At 45.0% G+C, this 15,831-nt stretch overlaps 1 protein-coding gene across 5 annotated transcripts; it reads left to right on the top strand.

Annotated features, from left to right (window-relative positions):
- Positions 1–25: 25 nt before the first annotated feature.
- CASP8 (caspase 8) lies at positions 26–15,816 on the top strand. Of its 5 annotated transcripts, none has more exons than XM_075153504.1 (8): positions 26–4,342; positions 4,998–5,103; positions 6,271–6,409; positions 6,505–6,561; positions 6,901–6,968; positions 7,488–7,623; positions 9,791–10,292; positions 10,591–15,816. In XM_075153504.1, exons 1-8 carry the CDS (start codon positions 4,035–4,037, stop codon positions 10,724–10,726), a joined length of 1,452 nt encoding a protein of 483 aa, XP_075009605.1. In that variant the 5' UTR covers positions 26–4,034; the 3' UTR covers positions 10,727–15,816. The 5 variants fall into 5 exon arrangements, with proteins under 5 accessions (XP_075009605.1, XP_075009604.1, XP_075009606.1 ...); XM_075153503.1 differs by having other exon boundaries at positions 6,862–6,968; XM_075153505.1 differs by lacking the exon at positions 6,271–6,409.
- The last annotated feature ends 15 nt before the right edge of the window (positions 15,817–15,831 follow it).

The raw sequence follows: 15,831 nt of genomic DNA, 5'->3' as shown, positions 1-15,831 counted from the left end.
CCCGAGGGGCAGCATATTGATATCCTTTCATTAGCAGCTGGAGAGATGGTAGGAAAGAGTAAGTTTAAGTTCAGGACTTTCGTGATAATGGCAGCTGATGCCAGTGAAGCTGTTCTTACCTTGCATCCTCAGCAATGTGTAGGTGATGTGTAGGAGCTGTATGGGATTCTAACGGCTACATTCCTTTTGAGTTTATAAGAAGATAAAGGATGGATTTGAGACACTTTGTAACTTCTGCTTTTTTTAGTTCGTATTTTTTGGAAATCCATGTCTAGCCATAAAGCAGGGGTTCTTTATTCAATCCTGCTTGTGTTCTTGAAGTGAAACTTTTTTTTTCTAATTCCACACAATGTGTTGGCAGTTGCATTTTGCTCCCCTTACCCTTTTTCACCTTCCAAGTAAAAGGGAGAATGCCCATGCTTAGAGTCACAGCTCTGTTCACAGAGGTTTCATAAATAATAGATATTCAAGCACTATGTAAATGAGAGCGCTGTTTGTGGCAAAAGTTACCAGAAGGTGTTACCAGGTATGATACAGTTCTGTGGCTGACATTTGGTTAACCATTTCGGAAATGTGGCAACAAGTTATTTACATTTTTATAATGTTTTCATAAATGAGACCCTGATATGAAGTTAGTAATTAGATTTGTGAATGTTGTTTTATGATAAGGAAATATAGCTTAGAGAAACTTGCTGGAAGGTGGCAGCTGCTCCAGTAGTGAAGTTGTGAATCTAGAGCATTTCTGTTTTTCCATATTTCTCTGTGTCAGAGTTCAATACCCTCAGACCAAGTTCTTTCAGATATTCCACATGAGGAGGAATTGGATATCAAATTTACTTATTTGGTATATTTGGTGCTACATGGGATTTTGATTTAGTAGAGTGATACAGCAACATACTGAAATGACAACACAAGCATAATTTAGCAAATGCAATATACAGTTGAATCACAATACAAACATGATTCTCGTTACTTGTCTCTGTATGCTTCATGACACTGGGCATCCCCAGTCACGATGGAACATGGGGGTTGAAGCCAGCTCAAGTCCATTGCTCTTTTCAAAGTTTAAATGTTTTATCAGTTGTCTAGTTTTTATACTTTTATGTTGGGCTGAGCCACGTATTCACACCCCCTATGCTGGTCCAGCTAGCTCAGGAAGACATTATTCTTTGTTAATTGGCTTGGGGAACCTGATAATTCACAGGTGCAGCTGTCTTCTCTAAAACTAAGGTTACCCTCCAGTCTCCCTGATATCGAGGTAAATTGAGCTTTCTTTATGATATACTCTTACCTGAGATCATTGGTTTTTTGCCCTTGTCGTCTGAGCTGTCCTCCACTGGCGGGGCTGTGCTAGCCAGTCACACCCTGTCATTAAATTGGCATGGTATTTTGTTCTACCTGTTAGAATCAGGCCACTTCCATAGCTAACATTATTGCTTGCTGATGAAGACCTATTAGAAAGGAGAGAAAACCCCGTCAAAATCCTCTGAAGGACTGTAGGAAGTAGCCATACTGTGAATTTATATGTGGCTCATGCAGTGATCAAGAAAAGAGAAAACAGTCTTTCAGTTTTATGGTTCTGAGCAAAGTATGCTCACACACGTCTGTGGCAGGGTGGCTGATATGTTCTTGCATGTGTTTGTGGCCCTCCCATAGAACTGAGAGGTAAAAAGGAAGTCAGATCTGCAATTTTCTGACTCTGTTTTTCCTCTGTAGCACAACTTGATGAACGAGGGGCAATCACCTTTCCTCTCTGAAAGCCCTCAGCTTGCTGGTCCTCCTTTTTCTTGAACTCCTGGCTGGGTGGCCAAATGCTATAACAAAACAATCCTGGCACTCAATTCTGTGTTTTGTTTTCAGCCAGCAGAAGCACTACCACCAGAAAGTGGGGTCAGAAGGTTGGTAGGAAAGCAAAGTTGGTGAGTTGAAGTCCTGCAGGCTTAAGCTGAAAACAGGCAAGATCAGAGTGATGCTCTTTGAAAAGGGAAATGCTTAGAACAGTTGGGGAGGACTGGTAGCTGCAGGGGCGGAAATACTGTTACTCAGTGGCATGAATCCCTACCCAATTATTTGCATCTTTCTACCTATTCGTTCAGTTTAACATCAGTTTCCCAGAGAGCTGTTTACGCCCACCTTCCACTTGTCAGTCTCTCCACCGTAATGGTTTTAGAGTGACTTGTTAATGTGCTGCTCTTGGGATGGATTAGTGGTACGTGTGAGGAGCCTGCCGGTGTTCAGATTGCTGCCAGCTTCTCCCATTGCACGGGCTGCTGTAAGTATGTGTTTTCCCACCGCCTATATAAGAGTTCACTCTTAGTTCTCAACGTGGTGCGAAATTCAGGTACTGTGGAGTTTTGATTAGTTGAACTGTTGACTATGTGATCTGTAAGATCTCACACAGGAAATGTTGAAGCCCAGGGAGAAGTGGAAACAAAATACACACCATTTAGGAGATCAAGCTATGCAGCAGGGAGTCCAGAGCTAGATTTTTCTTCGGGAGATGTTGCGTGTTCAGGCCTTGCTGGTTACCCTTTTTATTCTGACCCCTAACTAATATGGGCACATTCTCTCTGAAATTATTCAGATCTGGCTCTTTTCAACTAGACATGTGTCAAATTATGAACAGAGAATGGCATGTTTAATCTGCAATGACTTCTGTGCAATGCGCTAAAAAATATAGTTGAGATCTTTGGGAATTCCCAGCTACTCATTTCTGTGTTTCCTTTCTGTAATTGTGCCTTTGCTTGTCGCTGTATCTGTTCTGTTATTGACAGCCACAGGAATTCCCCAGGCCCAGAACGTGGCTGGCTCTTGTGGGTGCCAACTGTAATATATTTCTAGCTAGGTGGAACGTTGTTCTGGACAGGTCTTCTGAGCTTGGCCTAGGTCTTTTACATTAGTTTTATGTTTGTGTAGCTAGCCACTTTGTGTTTAAGCCTGATTTGTCCAGGCATACAGTGCGAAGAGAAGGATCCATATCTGCTTCAGTCTATTTACTAGGAAGAGCTTGTTTTAATATGACCTGAGGACATGTTAGCTCATGGGCTGTTAAAGTGTGTCTTGTCATATTCAGATTACTTCCACCTTTGGCTCAATTTGCCACACACGCAGTAATCAAATATCTTGTGTAGGGTTTTGAACATTGATAAGCCACTTCCATGATAACAATGTAAAGATTTCTGCTTAATATATTGTCAAAGTGTTTTTTTTCTGTTTTTTGGGGGGGAAGGGACTCTGGTTTTAAATCAGTGCTTAGCGAGAACACTGTTTCTTTATTCGGAGAGTATGGATGCTCTGAGGGTGGCTCTCCTGCTCAAGGAGAGCACTAAGGTGTTAATGTTTTCAGAAGGATGAAATGCCACCTGGTAAAATCTCTTCCCTCCTGCCTCCTGTTGTGAAATACCATATATCGGGAGTGCTGCACCGCAGGGTCTGCCAGAGGCGGTGCACCATCCCAGGGCCTTACGCCATCGCACAGTGCTCCTGCGAGCCTGCCACTGTTAGAAGGGTCTTCAGGAAATCTGGGAGGGGTGGGAAGGGAGCGGGTTCCACGGCTGGTGGCTGTTGGGGTACAGGGCCAAACACCTGCACTGAGGGTGCTGCATTGCCTGCCAGCAGCCCCAAAAGGCTCGCAAGGAGGAAGTCGAGTCAGTGGCATTATGAGCCTTTCCGTTTGTCTTAAAATGGCAGTGAATTGTGAGTGCCTTTGAACTGGAGAGAGGTGATTGCAGGAAAAGCCCAGGCAGAGGGAAACCTGTAGACCTGCGCTCGCAGGTTCAGTTTTCTCAAGAATGGTCAGTGCTTCGTACCTGTGAGCGGAGGGGGCCTAAAGTGCGTCTGAGAGAAGTCCTCTCTGGCAGACGCGCAGTTTTTAAGTGAAGTTGTGGGATTTTTTGGTTTAAGTTAGAAACCCAGAAGGAACTACAGCTCCCAGGGGCCCAGGCGCCGCCTCCTGCCCGCCCCAGCCCGGCGGCGGGCGGAAGCGCGGCGGGCGGCGGGGAAGCGCCCGCTGACAGGGCTGGCGCCGCGGCGCGATGGAGTTCCCGAGGCAGCGGCTGCTGGTGGTCAGCGAGGAGCTGGACGAGGCCGAGCTGGCAGCTCTGAAGTTCCTCAGCCTGGAGCACGTCCCCATGAGGAAGCTGGAAGCCATCCGGAAGGCACAGGACTTCTTCGAAGCGCTGCAGGAGAAAGGCATGATCGAGGTGGGGAACCTCTCCTTCCTGAAGGAGCTGCTCTACCGGATCAGTCGGATCGACCTCCTGGAAGCCCAGCTGGGCTCCAGCCGAGAGGAGATGGAGAGAGAGCTTCAGATCCCAGGCAGGGCGCAGGTGTCGGCCTACAGGTGAGTGACCGGCGGCGCGGGCTCACCGGGCGGCCCGGGGCGGGGTGCCGCACACCGCCGGCGGCCGGGCTGAGCCTCACCCGAGGGCTCGCTCTCTGGGATCGGCTGCCCTTCTCATGTGGTCGGTGTAGGCTTTTATCGACGATTTGAACAGCAGGCTAAGGTTTGGAAGTGCACAGGCGTCTTCCAAGAGAAAGCAGGTAGTTGAACACCAGGCTAAGGTTTGGAAGCGCACAAGCATCTTCCAAAAGAAAGCAGGTACAAGCCAGATGGAAAATTGAAATTTCTGTCCGGTAAAAGGGAGAAAACTAAAGCCACACCTTTCTGAAATACTTAACAGCCCCCAAAGGCCTCTCTGCCCGGGTGCTGCGTGGTGCGATAAGTGACTGGGTGTGAGTCTTTGTTCTCAACTCCGGAAAGTTTCAGTATGGTTTTGATATTAGGAAAACTGAGATCTTTTTAATTGCAGCTGAAAATGGTTTGACTTCAGGCTGTCCTGGGACTGACGTCCACCTATTTAAAAAGGAAAAAAAGGGGGATATGTGCTTGGGGGCGGGGGGGCGAAGGGGGGGCAGTTCAACAGTACCGTGTCAGATTGTGCTAAGGGACATGCTTGGGAACACGATGAAATAGTATCCTCCACTTCTCTTTCTAGATACCTGCTCTTTCAGCTGTCAGAAGACATCACTGAAGATGAGCTGAAGTCTTTCAAGTTTCTTTTGGGGAAAGACTTACCAAAATGCAGGCTAAACCCTAAGACTGTAAGAATTTCTTTAATCTTGGTTGTTTTTTTTTTAATGATTATTAAAAAGCAAAGAGGCATTTGGGTTGCTATGAGGGGAATGAGTGTCACTCTTTATATCGTGAAAACACTGTAAGAAAAAGGGTGCACCTGGAAAGGGATTATAGGCTCTCCGATGCGTATGGGACTTGTCTGGGCTAGTGTTATGTGTAGCTTTTGCAGCAGTGTCACAGCCCAGAGAGCATGAACCAGCCCTGTGCCAGGCACGGAGGCCTTCGTGTCCAAGCACCATACGGGGCTTAGGGGACTCAGTAGCTTTGATCAATGGAAGACTGATGAGCACATTCACTCATCTTGCCCAACTGATTTTCTTTTGGCTGCTTTCTAAGCCATTATCAAACATAGAAGATCACTTGCTGTAGCTATTACTTTATGCTTTTGTTATTTTTATTTCCAAACTCAGAAAATATGCAACTAAGCAGCAGATCCTTACAAAGGCTAAGGCCCAAGAGCTTGGAGTTTACAAATAGCCTATCTCAGCCTGCAGTTCTCATTGCTGGGTACTTTGTTCTGTCTAATGAAAAGTCTTGTAGCATTTTCCCTCTTTTCTTAGAGGAGAGACTGTGACCATCTAGTGATAGCTGTTCTAGTAAATCCTTGGGGTGACCACTGTGCTCTGCCACTCACTGTCTGGCAAGAGCTCCTGTCCCTTGGGTCCCCTTTTGCTTCAGAGCAATCTCTACACCATACTTGCATGGTTATACCCATTTTCGCTATTGCTCAAGATGGTCACTACAGTGATTCTTGTGTTTCAGTTAAGTGCACAAGGTAGCCACTGGAAGTCAAATGAATGAAAGCATTAAAAATGACATTATATATTTTTGTATGATCACCATTAGATCTCTTGGATTAGATCTGACGAGATCTTGGCACCTCTGAGGTGCGGAAGGAAAATGAGTATGTTTTGAGAAGGTGTTTGTACTTACAGTACTTGTAGGTTTTGTTGAACTAGGTTTAATTGACTCAGCTGAGGTCTCAACTGAGCTACCAGTCAGCTGGACTGACTCTGTGGGTCGCATGTGCTGTCAGTACATTAAAGCTGAGGTGCACATGCACATGCTGCAACTTCCCTTCCAGTGGCAGCATGGATGTGCCCTAAGAGCAAACTACCTTTCTGATTACCCAGACAATGCTCGACGTTTTCATTGAGATGGAGAAGAAGGGGATTTTGGGAGAAGACAACCTAAGTGTCCTGAAGAGTCTCTGTGCAGAAATTAACATCAGCCTGTTGAAGAGAATTGAAGAGTATGAATTAAACCTATTTGGTAAAACAAAACAAAACAAAAAGGCCTCTTTCCCATAGTTATTCTTGAAGTGACACATAGGTATCATACAGGACTAATAATGAATGCTTTTTCAGGTGAAGAAGAGATGCTTATCACAGAGGAACAGAGTGGCAGCACAGGAGGCCCTGAAGGTAATTGAAACTCTCAAAAAATTAATGTTTAATTTTTCGCTCTTCTTTGGCTTTTGGACTCTCTACACCACTTGCATCTCACTTCTTTACACAGGTGCCTCCCTAAAAAGTGGTCAAGAATCCAGTTACTTACTAACTGATCACAATACATTTTACTCCATTTTAATTGATTATCTAGTGGTTTATAGCTAACAGGAACAGCCGTTCAACCACAATTCAGGGTTTTCAGAGACCAGTATTTACCCTGGGAGGTACTTCTGGAGGTGGAGAATAGGAACAGAGCTTCTCTTCTTTCTCTAGTGCTACATTCTGTACTTAAACTTCTTTGTCTGTATTCAGCCCATGCCAGATGGCTGGCGTCATCTGTGGCACCTGATTCTCCTGGCAGTTGGAACGAATCTTCCAAGGTAAGTGAGTTTGTTTCTCAGAAACATCATCCTTTTGTCTTAGCAGAGATCATCACTCCATGAGGTGAACAGTTATTATAAGCCCAACTGTTAAAAGCACTGTCTAGAGAAAGAAAAATGCACCACTCTAACATCCTTTCTTCTGAAGCTATGTCCCAGACAGGAGCTGCTGCAGTGTTAAAACTTCAGAAACATTTGCAAGGGTAGCAAGATAGGCCGAGTTTATTACACCAGGAAATACGCAGTTGGCAGATGGCTGCGCATGGAGAAGTGGGTGAACGCAGCACCCCATGTGGGCTGAGCATGATGATGTGGGTCTGGGGAGGTGCTGTCATGCTGTGCACAGACTCCCAAAGGCGGTGGGGCAGTGCATTGCCAGTCCTGGGAGCGAAGCTGTATAGGGAGAGCTGCCTAGAGAGAAAGCCAGCTGGCGCTTTACCCTGCTGTGCCACTAGCAAGGGCTGAGAAGCACCTGGAGGAGAGTGCAGTAGTTTCACCAATAGTCTTTCTTTTCAGCAGCTTGAAGCTTACAAAATGACTAGCCGACCCCGTGGAGTGTGCCTGATCCTGAATAATCACAATTTTGCAAAAGCCAGGGAGGCAGTGCCGGAACCCAAAAACATGAAGGATCGGAACGGGACAGACGTGGATGCAGGTACAGTGAACATTAAAGATGAGTTTGCGTATCTTCAAAAATAGAAACCTCAGTTCTTTTTCAGTACTAAAGGTCTGAATTTAAGGCTTCCCTTTCTAGGATACTTTTGTTGTAGTCGCTGAGTCGGCTCTGTTCCTGTGCTGACAAACCCTAATCAACTCATCTAGCTCTTAGTGGCTGACTCAGAAAATTCACTAGCATTTTGCTGTTATTACTGAGTTTACTGCAACCTCAAGCAGCAACCTTAGCCTGGACTTTACAAGCTAGGCTAGCTTTATGTCAGCCTTATGCAAACTACTTCTAAAATATGCAGAATTAGAAACAGATTTGCTGCTGAACCAGAATTGGGCGTTAGTTATTTAAAATCCAACTTTAAAAAAAAAAAAAAAAAAAAGGATGTTGGAATTTAGGGGCTCGATTACCTTGCTATTTAGGGGCCCTGATTTCAGCAGGCTGCATAGCTTATTGCAGGTCCTAGGGTCTGTATGGAGATAGGTGTATTTGCACTATCTATGCCAAGAGATAAAATCCATCAGTGGGCCTTTCCTGATTGAATTGAACTCCCAACTTAATTCAAGAGTCAGAGTGCAAGGTTTCTCCTCCTGTGACACAGGTACTACCCAAATGGATAGTGCCCTCTCATAGAATCATTAAGGTTGGAAAAGACCTCTAAGATCATCGAGTCCAACCGTCAAACCAACACCACCATGCCCACTCCACCATGTCCCTAAGCGCCTCATCCACACGTCTTTTAAATGCTTCCAGGGATGGTGACTCAACCAGTTCCCTGGGCAGCCTGTTCCAAGGCCTGACCACTCTTTCAGTAAAGAAATTTTTCCTAATGTCCAATCTAAACCTCCCTTGGCACAACTTGAGGCCATTTCCTCTTGTCCTATCGGTTGTTACTTGGGAGAAGAGACCAACACCCACCTCACCACAACCTCCTTTCAGGTAGTTGTAGAGAGCGATAAGGTCTCCCCTCAGCCTCCTCTTCTCCAAGCTAAACAACCCCAGTTCCCTCAGCCGCTCCTCATAAGACTTGTGCTCCAGGCCCTTCACCAGCTTCGTTGCCCTTCTCTGGACACGCTCCAGCACCTCCATGTCCTTCTTGTAGTGAGGGCCCCAAAACTGAACACAGGATTCGAGGTGTGGCCTCACCAGTGCCGAGTACAGGGGCACGATCACCTCCGTACTCCTGCTGGCCACACTATTTCTGATACAGGCCAGGATGCCGTTGGCCTTCTTGGCCACCTGGGCACACTGCCGGCTCATGTTCAGCCGGCTGTCAACCAGCACCCCCAGGTCCTTTTCCTCTGGGCAGCTTTCCAGCCACTCTTCCCCAAGCCTGTAGCGTTGCCTGGGGTTGTTGTGGCCAAAGTGCAGGACCCGGCACTTGGCCTTGTTGAACCTCGTACAGTTGGCCTCAGCCCATCGATCCAGCCTGTCCAGGTCCCTCTGCAGAGCCTTCCTACCCTCGAGCAGATCAACACTCCCGCCCAACTTGGTGTCATCTGCAAAATTACTGAGGGAGCACTCGATCCCCTCATCCAGATCGTTGATAAAGATATTGAACAGGACCAGCCCCAAAACTGAGCCCTGGGGAACACCGCTCGTGACCGGCCGCCAACTGGATTTAACTCCGTTGACCACAACTCTCTGGGCTCGGCTGTCCAGCCAGTTTTTTACCCAGCGAAGAGTGTACCTGTCTAGGCCGTGAGTCGCCAGCTTCTCTAGGAGAATGCTGTGGGAGACAGTGTCAAAGGCCTTACTGAAGTCCAGGTAGACCACATCCACAGCCTTTCCCTCATCCTCTCCTCTTGGGTAAAGCAAGTGTTCAACACCTTTTGAGAGATGAAGGGACTAGCTGTAAAGTGGGTGGGGGAAAGAGATACAGCTTTCTTAATAGTTCTGCATGCTTTCCAGACAAAGGCAGTACTAAACAGCAAGATTGCAAGGAAGCCTTTTAATGAGAGTTAAGGGAACTCAGTAGAGATACAGTAGTGATTAGACTACTAGATTATTTTCAGAGCAGGAATGTAACTACCTAGATAGTAATGTAGCAGGATTTAAAAAAAAGATCGTTTATCTTAGAAATGCAATTCGCAATTGCAGAGTCCAACTTTCATATAATGAAACGGCTCGAATTCCCCTTCTGTTTACTTTCCAGCGGCTCTAAGAAGAGTCTTTAGCAAGCTTCATTTTACAATAGCAGAACATAGAGACCTCACCGCAGAGGAAATCCGTGAGACTGTGAACGTCTACCGCTGCGAAGACCACAAGGACAAAGACTGTTTTGTTTGCTGTATCTTGTCTCATGGGAAAAAAGGCATTATATATGGTGTTGATGGGCAGGAAGTACCTATCCAGGAACTGACCACTTCTTTCACTGGACAGAATTGCCACTCACTTGCTGGAAAACCAAAAGTCTTTTTTGTTCAGGCCTGCCAAGGTGATGCTTGCCAGAAAGGCGTGACCATTGAAACAGATTCTGGAGAGCAAGATTCTTCTGTAGAAACAGATGCAAGATTTCAGCTCGACTGCATCCCCGCAGAGGCAGACTTTCTCTTGGGCATGGCTACCCTGCAAGATTACGTTTCCTACAGAAGCACAAGGCAGGGGACCTGGTACATACAGGCGTTGTGCCAGCACTTGGAGTACAGCTGTCCTCGGTAACTATGTTTCCATAAGCTTCTTTTTGGTAACACCTGTATTTTCCTTCTGAATGACAGAAGTTCGATTTGGATGCAGAGGTAGATGGTATGCAGTGGGAGCGCTCGCTCAGAGCGAAAACAGTAATGTAGGACAGAACAACACCATGAGATTGTTCAAAGCAGTTTAGCTAATTGCTTTGAAGCCTGTTTGAAACAGGAGCCATTAGCACCAGTATAGATCAAGATATGTGAGAATGTGGTAATTTTTCTGATGTTAACTGCTTCCCTAATACAAAACGTACTTGTGTTTTTGCAGAGGAGAAGATATTCTCACCATCCTGACAGCAGTGAATCAAGAGGTGAGCAGAAAGAGTTGCAAGTCGAATGCAGAGAAGCAGATGCCACAGCCCAGTTTCACACTGAGGAAAAAGCTCATCTTTCCTGTCAACTAAATGGGAGGGAACTGCATGGCAGAGGGAGCTGCAGCAACCTGGAACCAGCTGGTATCGGCTAAGAATATGGTAAAACAAAACATTCCCCATATCTGCTCTTACCACAAGAGCAAATGTTTTTATTGAAAATACAGCTGAGGAGCAAAAGCTTTAAGAAATTAGTGCTAATATGTATGACGCTTTCTACTTGAGAGCATCTCTGAGCTGGTCTCCATATTTAGCTAGCTAAAATACGCTCGGTGTCCTCTATCAGCTGTACCACATTGCTGTTGCTTTAGTAAGGCATCTTTCCAATGCAAATTTTAAACTGTTATGAAGCCTTGTGTATTTTATGCCTAACTTTTGCAAAATAAAGGGGGGGAGGTGCTCGCTGCAAATTTTATAGAATATAATCAGCTTACATCAGTGTGTTTTGTTACTTCTCGCCACCACTTAAAATCATTCATTTTTAGTGTCTTGGAAGAGTCAAGCACTTGACTTCCAGCATCCTCAGCAGGATGTGGCTGTGACCTGCATTTCAGAATATCCTCTACATAGAGTAGTCTTAACAGTGAAAATCAATTGCTCAGGTACAGCTTCATCTTTGAAGATGTCCAGTTATCCTGTGTTCACTTTGCTGATCTTTGAGTCTCAGTTCTAGGCACAGCAAAAGAAGTCACTAGATAAGTACCCAGCTCCTTAAACACATTTCTATATTGCCCCCTGTGATTAGTGTGCACACGGAACAGGGAGTTTTACAAGCTCTGAGTAGAAGCTAAAGCTTTGTTAGTCTCTCTGTTTTGTTTTGTTTTGAATGAGATGTTCATTCTGTTACACCCTTGTTACAGCTTTCAGCATTAGTAATGGTATCAATGTAGGTGGTTATTTAACTGGACAGATAGATCTTCACTGGAATTATTTTAAGAGCCTAAGTCCTTCCCTGGACACTTGTGCTGAATACTTCTCTCTTTGGTACCAGTTTGTGTCTCCGAAGGTAAGAGCAGAGAGATTATAGACTGTGAGAATGATTAGAACCTTAACAACTGGCAGATGCAGCAAGCAGTTACAGAAACAGGCAAATCTGTGCTTCCAAATTCTAGGAGTAATTTTCCAAGATAGATAGTTTTTGATGCACGTTTAGGGATTCATCATGAAACCATTGAGAGTTGTGCCGAAGCAAGGACAGCTTATATATAGAAGTTTGTCTATTACTTGGACATGGCCAGAAATTTGCAATCCAAGTGAAAGAAACACATTTTTATTTTTCTTAAATACTGAATAGAAACTAAGCAAACAAGCATACTACTCCAAGGCAAAATAATTAATGCAGCCTGTTTTACTGTGGATTTTCTTCCTAGATCCTCTCTCTCCATACATACTGCTCAGTGCTTTGCCTTTTACAAGTCACCTCTCTTCTTCAGCAACGTCCAGTTCTGTGCATACATCCTGAGCTCCCTTCTTCCCCTGCTACACTAACTACCCTGCCTGTCACACTGTGGATCCAGCCAGGGATCAGGCAGAGCAGAAGTACCAAACTCTCACAGCTCCCTTTCTCTTAGAGGGGGAGGCTAGCTCTTCTTTGGTCTGCATTGTTGACCAAATTTAAGTAAGCCAAGAGATTCTGAAGTCGGAGGCATCTGACTGATACTGTGCTCACGTAGACAACTTTTTCCTTAGGAATCAAAAGGAAAAAGACACAGCAAATACAAACAGTTGGCTACGTTCAAGGATCTAGTTTTCTCAGGAGTTCATGGTATAAAATATTGGGGGAATTTTCCAGCAAGATTTAATACATGCTATAAACAAGGTCTGATTAGGAAACTCCTCATATAATATGAATCTGATTAGGAATTCTTCATCAGTTAGGAATCAAATCTGTCAATTATCAATCTCCACAATTAGTCTCCTCATATAAAGCAACTGACATGTACCCAATTCACAAGCAACCCTAGCAGCTCCACAGACCAGTTACACGCATTCTTGTGAAGGAGGCAGGCAGTGCTGGCTTGCGCTGACTCAGGGTATCCTCATCATTGTGTCCCTCCCCTTGGTGCTACCTTGTTCTTGGTTCAGAGACAGATTCTCAGGTAATTTGACAACCTAAAATCCTAACTATAAACACAATTACACAGAATTCTCCGCAAAGTTTTGCCAATACCCAGCTTTTCTTCAGCAGCTGCTTTCTTAATCTTCAGCAATTTCTGGACGCCTTCCTGCAAGCCAGTGACTTCTGATCTGCGAGCTTCTTGAAGCAAGCTATGAAAGCAACATGTAAGGAAAACACACACATACAGAACTCTTCACAGCACATCTGCCTATTGTACTACTAACAGTTGTGATTACACAATGCAATGAAGGGGAGAGAGCTCAATGCTGCATTTCTCCTCAGCTTGGCTAGGTGTTCCCATCTGTCAGTTCTAATGGCTCGGTTGGGATGAACAGCATTTAGCAGTCCTTTAAAAAGGAAGTTTTCTTTGTTAGCTTAAAATGATGAGACCTTGTGAGTAAGTTGAGCCACCAGCAAAATGAAACAGGAACAGGTTGCGGTTTAACCCTGGTAGGCAGCTCAGCCCCACACAGCCACTTGATCACTCCCCACCAGTGGGATGGGGAAGAGAATCGGAAGGGCAAAAGTGAGAAAACTTGTGGGTTGAGATAAAGACAGTTTAATAGGTAAAGCAAAAGCCGTGTGCAAGCAAAGCAAAACAAGGAATTCATTCACCATTTCCCATTGGCAGGTGTTCAGCCATCTCCAGGAAAGCAGGGCTCCATCATGCGTAATGGTTACTTGGGCAGACAAACACCATCACTCCAAACGTCCTTCTTCTTCCTCCCCCAGTTTTATTGCTGAGCATGACGTCATAGGGTATGGAATATCCCTTTGGCCAGTTGGGGTCAGCTGTCCCGGCTGTGTCCCCTCTCAACTTCTTGTGCACCCCCAGCCTCCTCGCTGGTGGGGTGGGGTGAGGAGCAGAAAAGGCCTTGACTCTGTGTCAGCACTGCTCAGCAATAAATCCCTGCGTTATCAACACTGTTTTGAGCACAAACCCAAAACATAGCACCATACCAGCTACTATGAAGAAAATTAACTGTACCCCAGCCAAAACCAGTACACAGGTTTTCTGTCTTTCCAATTAATTTGAAAATTTCTGCTAAAAGCACAGCTTCTCTTGGGTTATCCAAACCTATGCACCGACAGCTCAACTGCAAGAGTTGCAGATATTTTCCAATGGAGACTCTAACCCACACAAAAGGCCTTATTTGTATTCACTTCTCCATTGTATAAAATGCTATTTAAAGGCCCTCGCTCCTGGGGGACTGTCAAAAATCTTTTAGCAGTGTGACCAACTAAAAGGAAAACAAGAAAGGATCTCGAGGCATTTCCAAGTCTCGTCTGTGCAGAATCACTCCAGAACTTCTTTTCAGAATTGCCAAAGTCCCATTGATTTAGGTGGCTTAATAAACCTATTTTCTCTAGGAAGCTCTTCCTTGCACCCTCCTCAGGCACACCTGAGCTTTTGTGGTTAGTTCTAGCTCTTTTCCTGCAGCTTCAAAGGGGTTACAACTCTCTTCCCTTACCACATCCGAAGTGCTAGAGAACAAGTGGAAAAAAAAATCCCTCCCTGAACTCTTACACTCTTGGAGAGCACGTACACTAACACAGCGGCAGCCATCTGTACTCCTCGGGCTCCGGCGTTTCAGGACAGCTGAAATCTCTCGATTCAACAAGAACTTGTATACTGACATTAATTTTCTTTTCATATGCACCACGAGCAGCTTTGATGCAGAGAGAGCACGTAGCCAGAAATCCCAACTCTACCACTATCTAACATTCCTGTGGTGCCATTTGGCTGCCTATGGCCGTAATGCTTCTCCACTGTGGGGGACACTTCTGTAATGTCATTAGTTAAGTTGGTAACACAGGCCTCTGTTCTGAGGACATGTAAATACAAATGGAAACATGTTAAGTAGTCACGTGCATGAATACAAAGAATATTAGGAAACAGCGTATGTTACTTGCTAATGAAGGAAACTTGGTCAACGTCTCTTGCAACCCAGATGCTGGTGTTCCAGCTTGCAGCTCAATCCTGCCAAACCATTTATAGGTGTGACAACTACAGAGATCAGTGGGAAGAGAATGTCTCCTCAAAATGTCCCACTCATAAGCTTCAGCATATGAAAAGTTGAGCTGAAAAGGCAACTTCAGTCTGCTAAGAGTGCAAGCCCTTCTCCTTCTTCTCATGTCGGAAAAATAAGAAGAAAGCTGAATAAATACAGGATACTTACCATAGGATAATGGCAGTTCTCGGTTCTTTGAGATGCCGAGAAGACTCCTAGAGGAACCACTGTCAGTTACTGTTGGACTAATTCAAGTTAAGAACCTGGTAACTGCAAATCAGTGTTGTTCCCATTCTGTACCACTGAAGGAATGGAGCGTTTTGGGGAAAATGATCAGAACCTTCAAGCCTGAAATGTGAGTGCAGGGGCTTGTGCTGAAGGTGGTATGCACAGTCCCAGGTTGACACAACTGGCAAGAATTTGGCACCTCTGTGCCAAGAGAACTTCAGTGAGACTTACACAAAAGGAGTACTCTTCAAGGTAAGTAGCTTGGTTTCAATCTCTACCCCCATTTTATCACAAATATAGAGGGCTGACATAACATCAGCTACTGAGATGGAAAAACAACAGTGGTATATATAATGCTAGAGGAACATAGCATGTAAAGTAACAGGAGGAAAAAAAACCACAAAACACCACACAAAAAAACCCCAAAGTACCCGAAAACACAAACACATTCATTTAAAGTGAGGCTCTCATTCAAGTATTCTGTCTAGAGGTTGACGAGCTATTCTTCATTTGTGAAGTTTTTCATTCTCAAGTAAAAGGCTTTTCAAACGGCAGCAGAAGGTACTCTGTAAGTGGTGTTCTAGATTTAAGCATCGCACATTTACTGTGCAAAGTCAGACCACAGCTTGTACTGCACATCTGCTGCCTTTAACTGCCCAGCACAGCCTGATCAAGTTTTTAAGTCAATTTCTCAGCTTTTACAGCCATCACTTGTGCAGATACCAACTCGCTCAGCTCGTGTACAGTATAACAATCGCTAAACTTTAGCCAGAAAAGGC

This window comes from Calonectris borealis, chromosome 6, assembly GCF_964195595.1.
Source record: "Calonectris borealis chromosome 6, bCalBor7.hap1.2, whole genome shotgun sequence".
Classification (NCBI taxonomy): domain Eukaryota; kingdom Metazoa; phylum Chordata; class Aves; order Procellariiformes; family Procellariidae; genus Calonectris; species Calonectris borealis.
Note: the sequence above shows the minus strand (reverse complement) of the source record. Positions and strands in the feature narration are given on the sequence as shown.

Excerpts from the sequence above, each read along its gene's own strand:
- CASP8 (XM_075153503.1), top strand. The coding sequence starts at position 4,035 with ATGGAGTTCCCGAGGCAGCGGCTGCTGGTGGTCAGCGAGGAGCTGGAC. Across the intron at positions 4,343-4,997 it reads GCGCAGGTGTCGGCCTACAG|ATACCTGCTCTTTCAGCTGT; the intron begins GTGAGTGACCGG and ends TTCTCTTTCTAG. Across the intron at positions 6,969-7,487 it reads GTTGGAACGAATCTTCCAAG|CTTGAAGCTTACAAAATGAC; the intron begins GTAAGTGAGTTT and ends TCTTTTCAGCAG.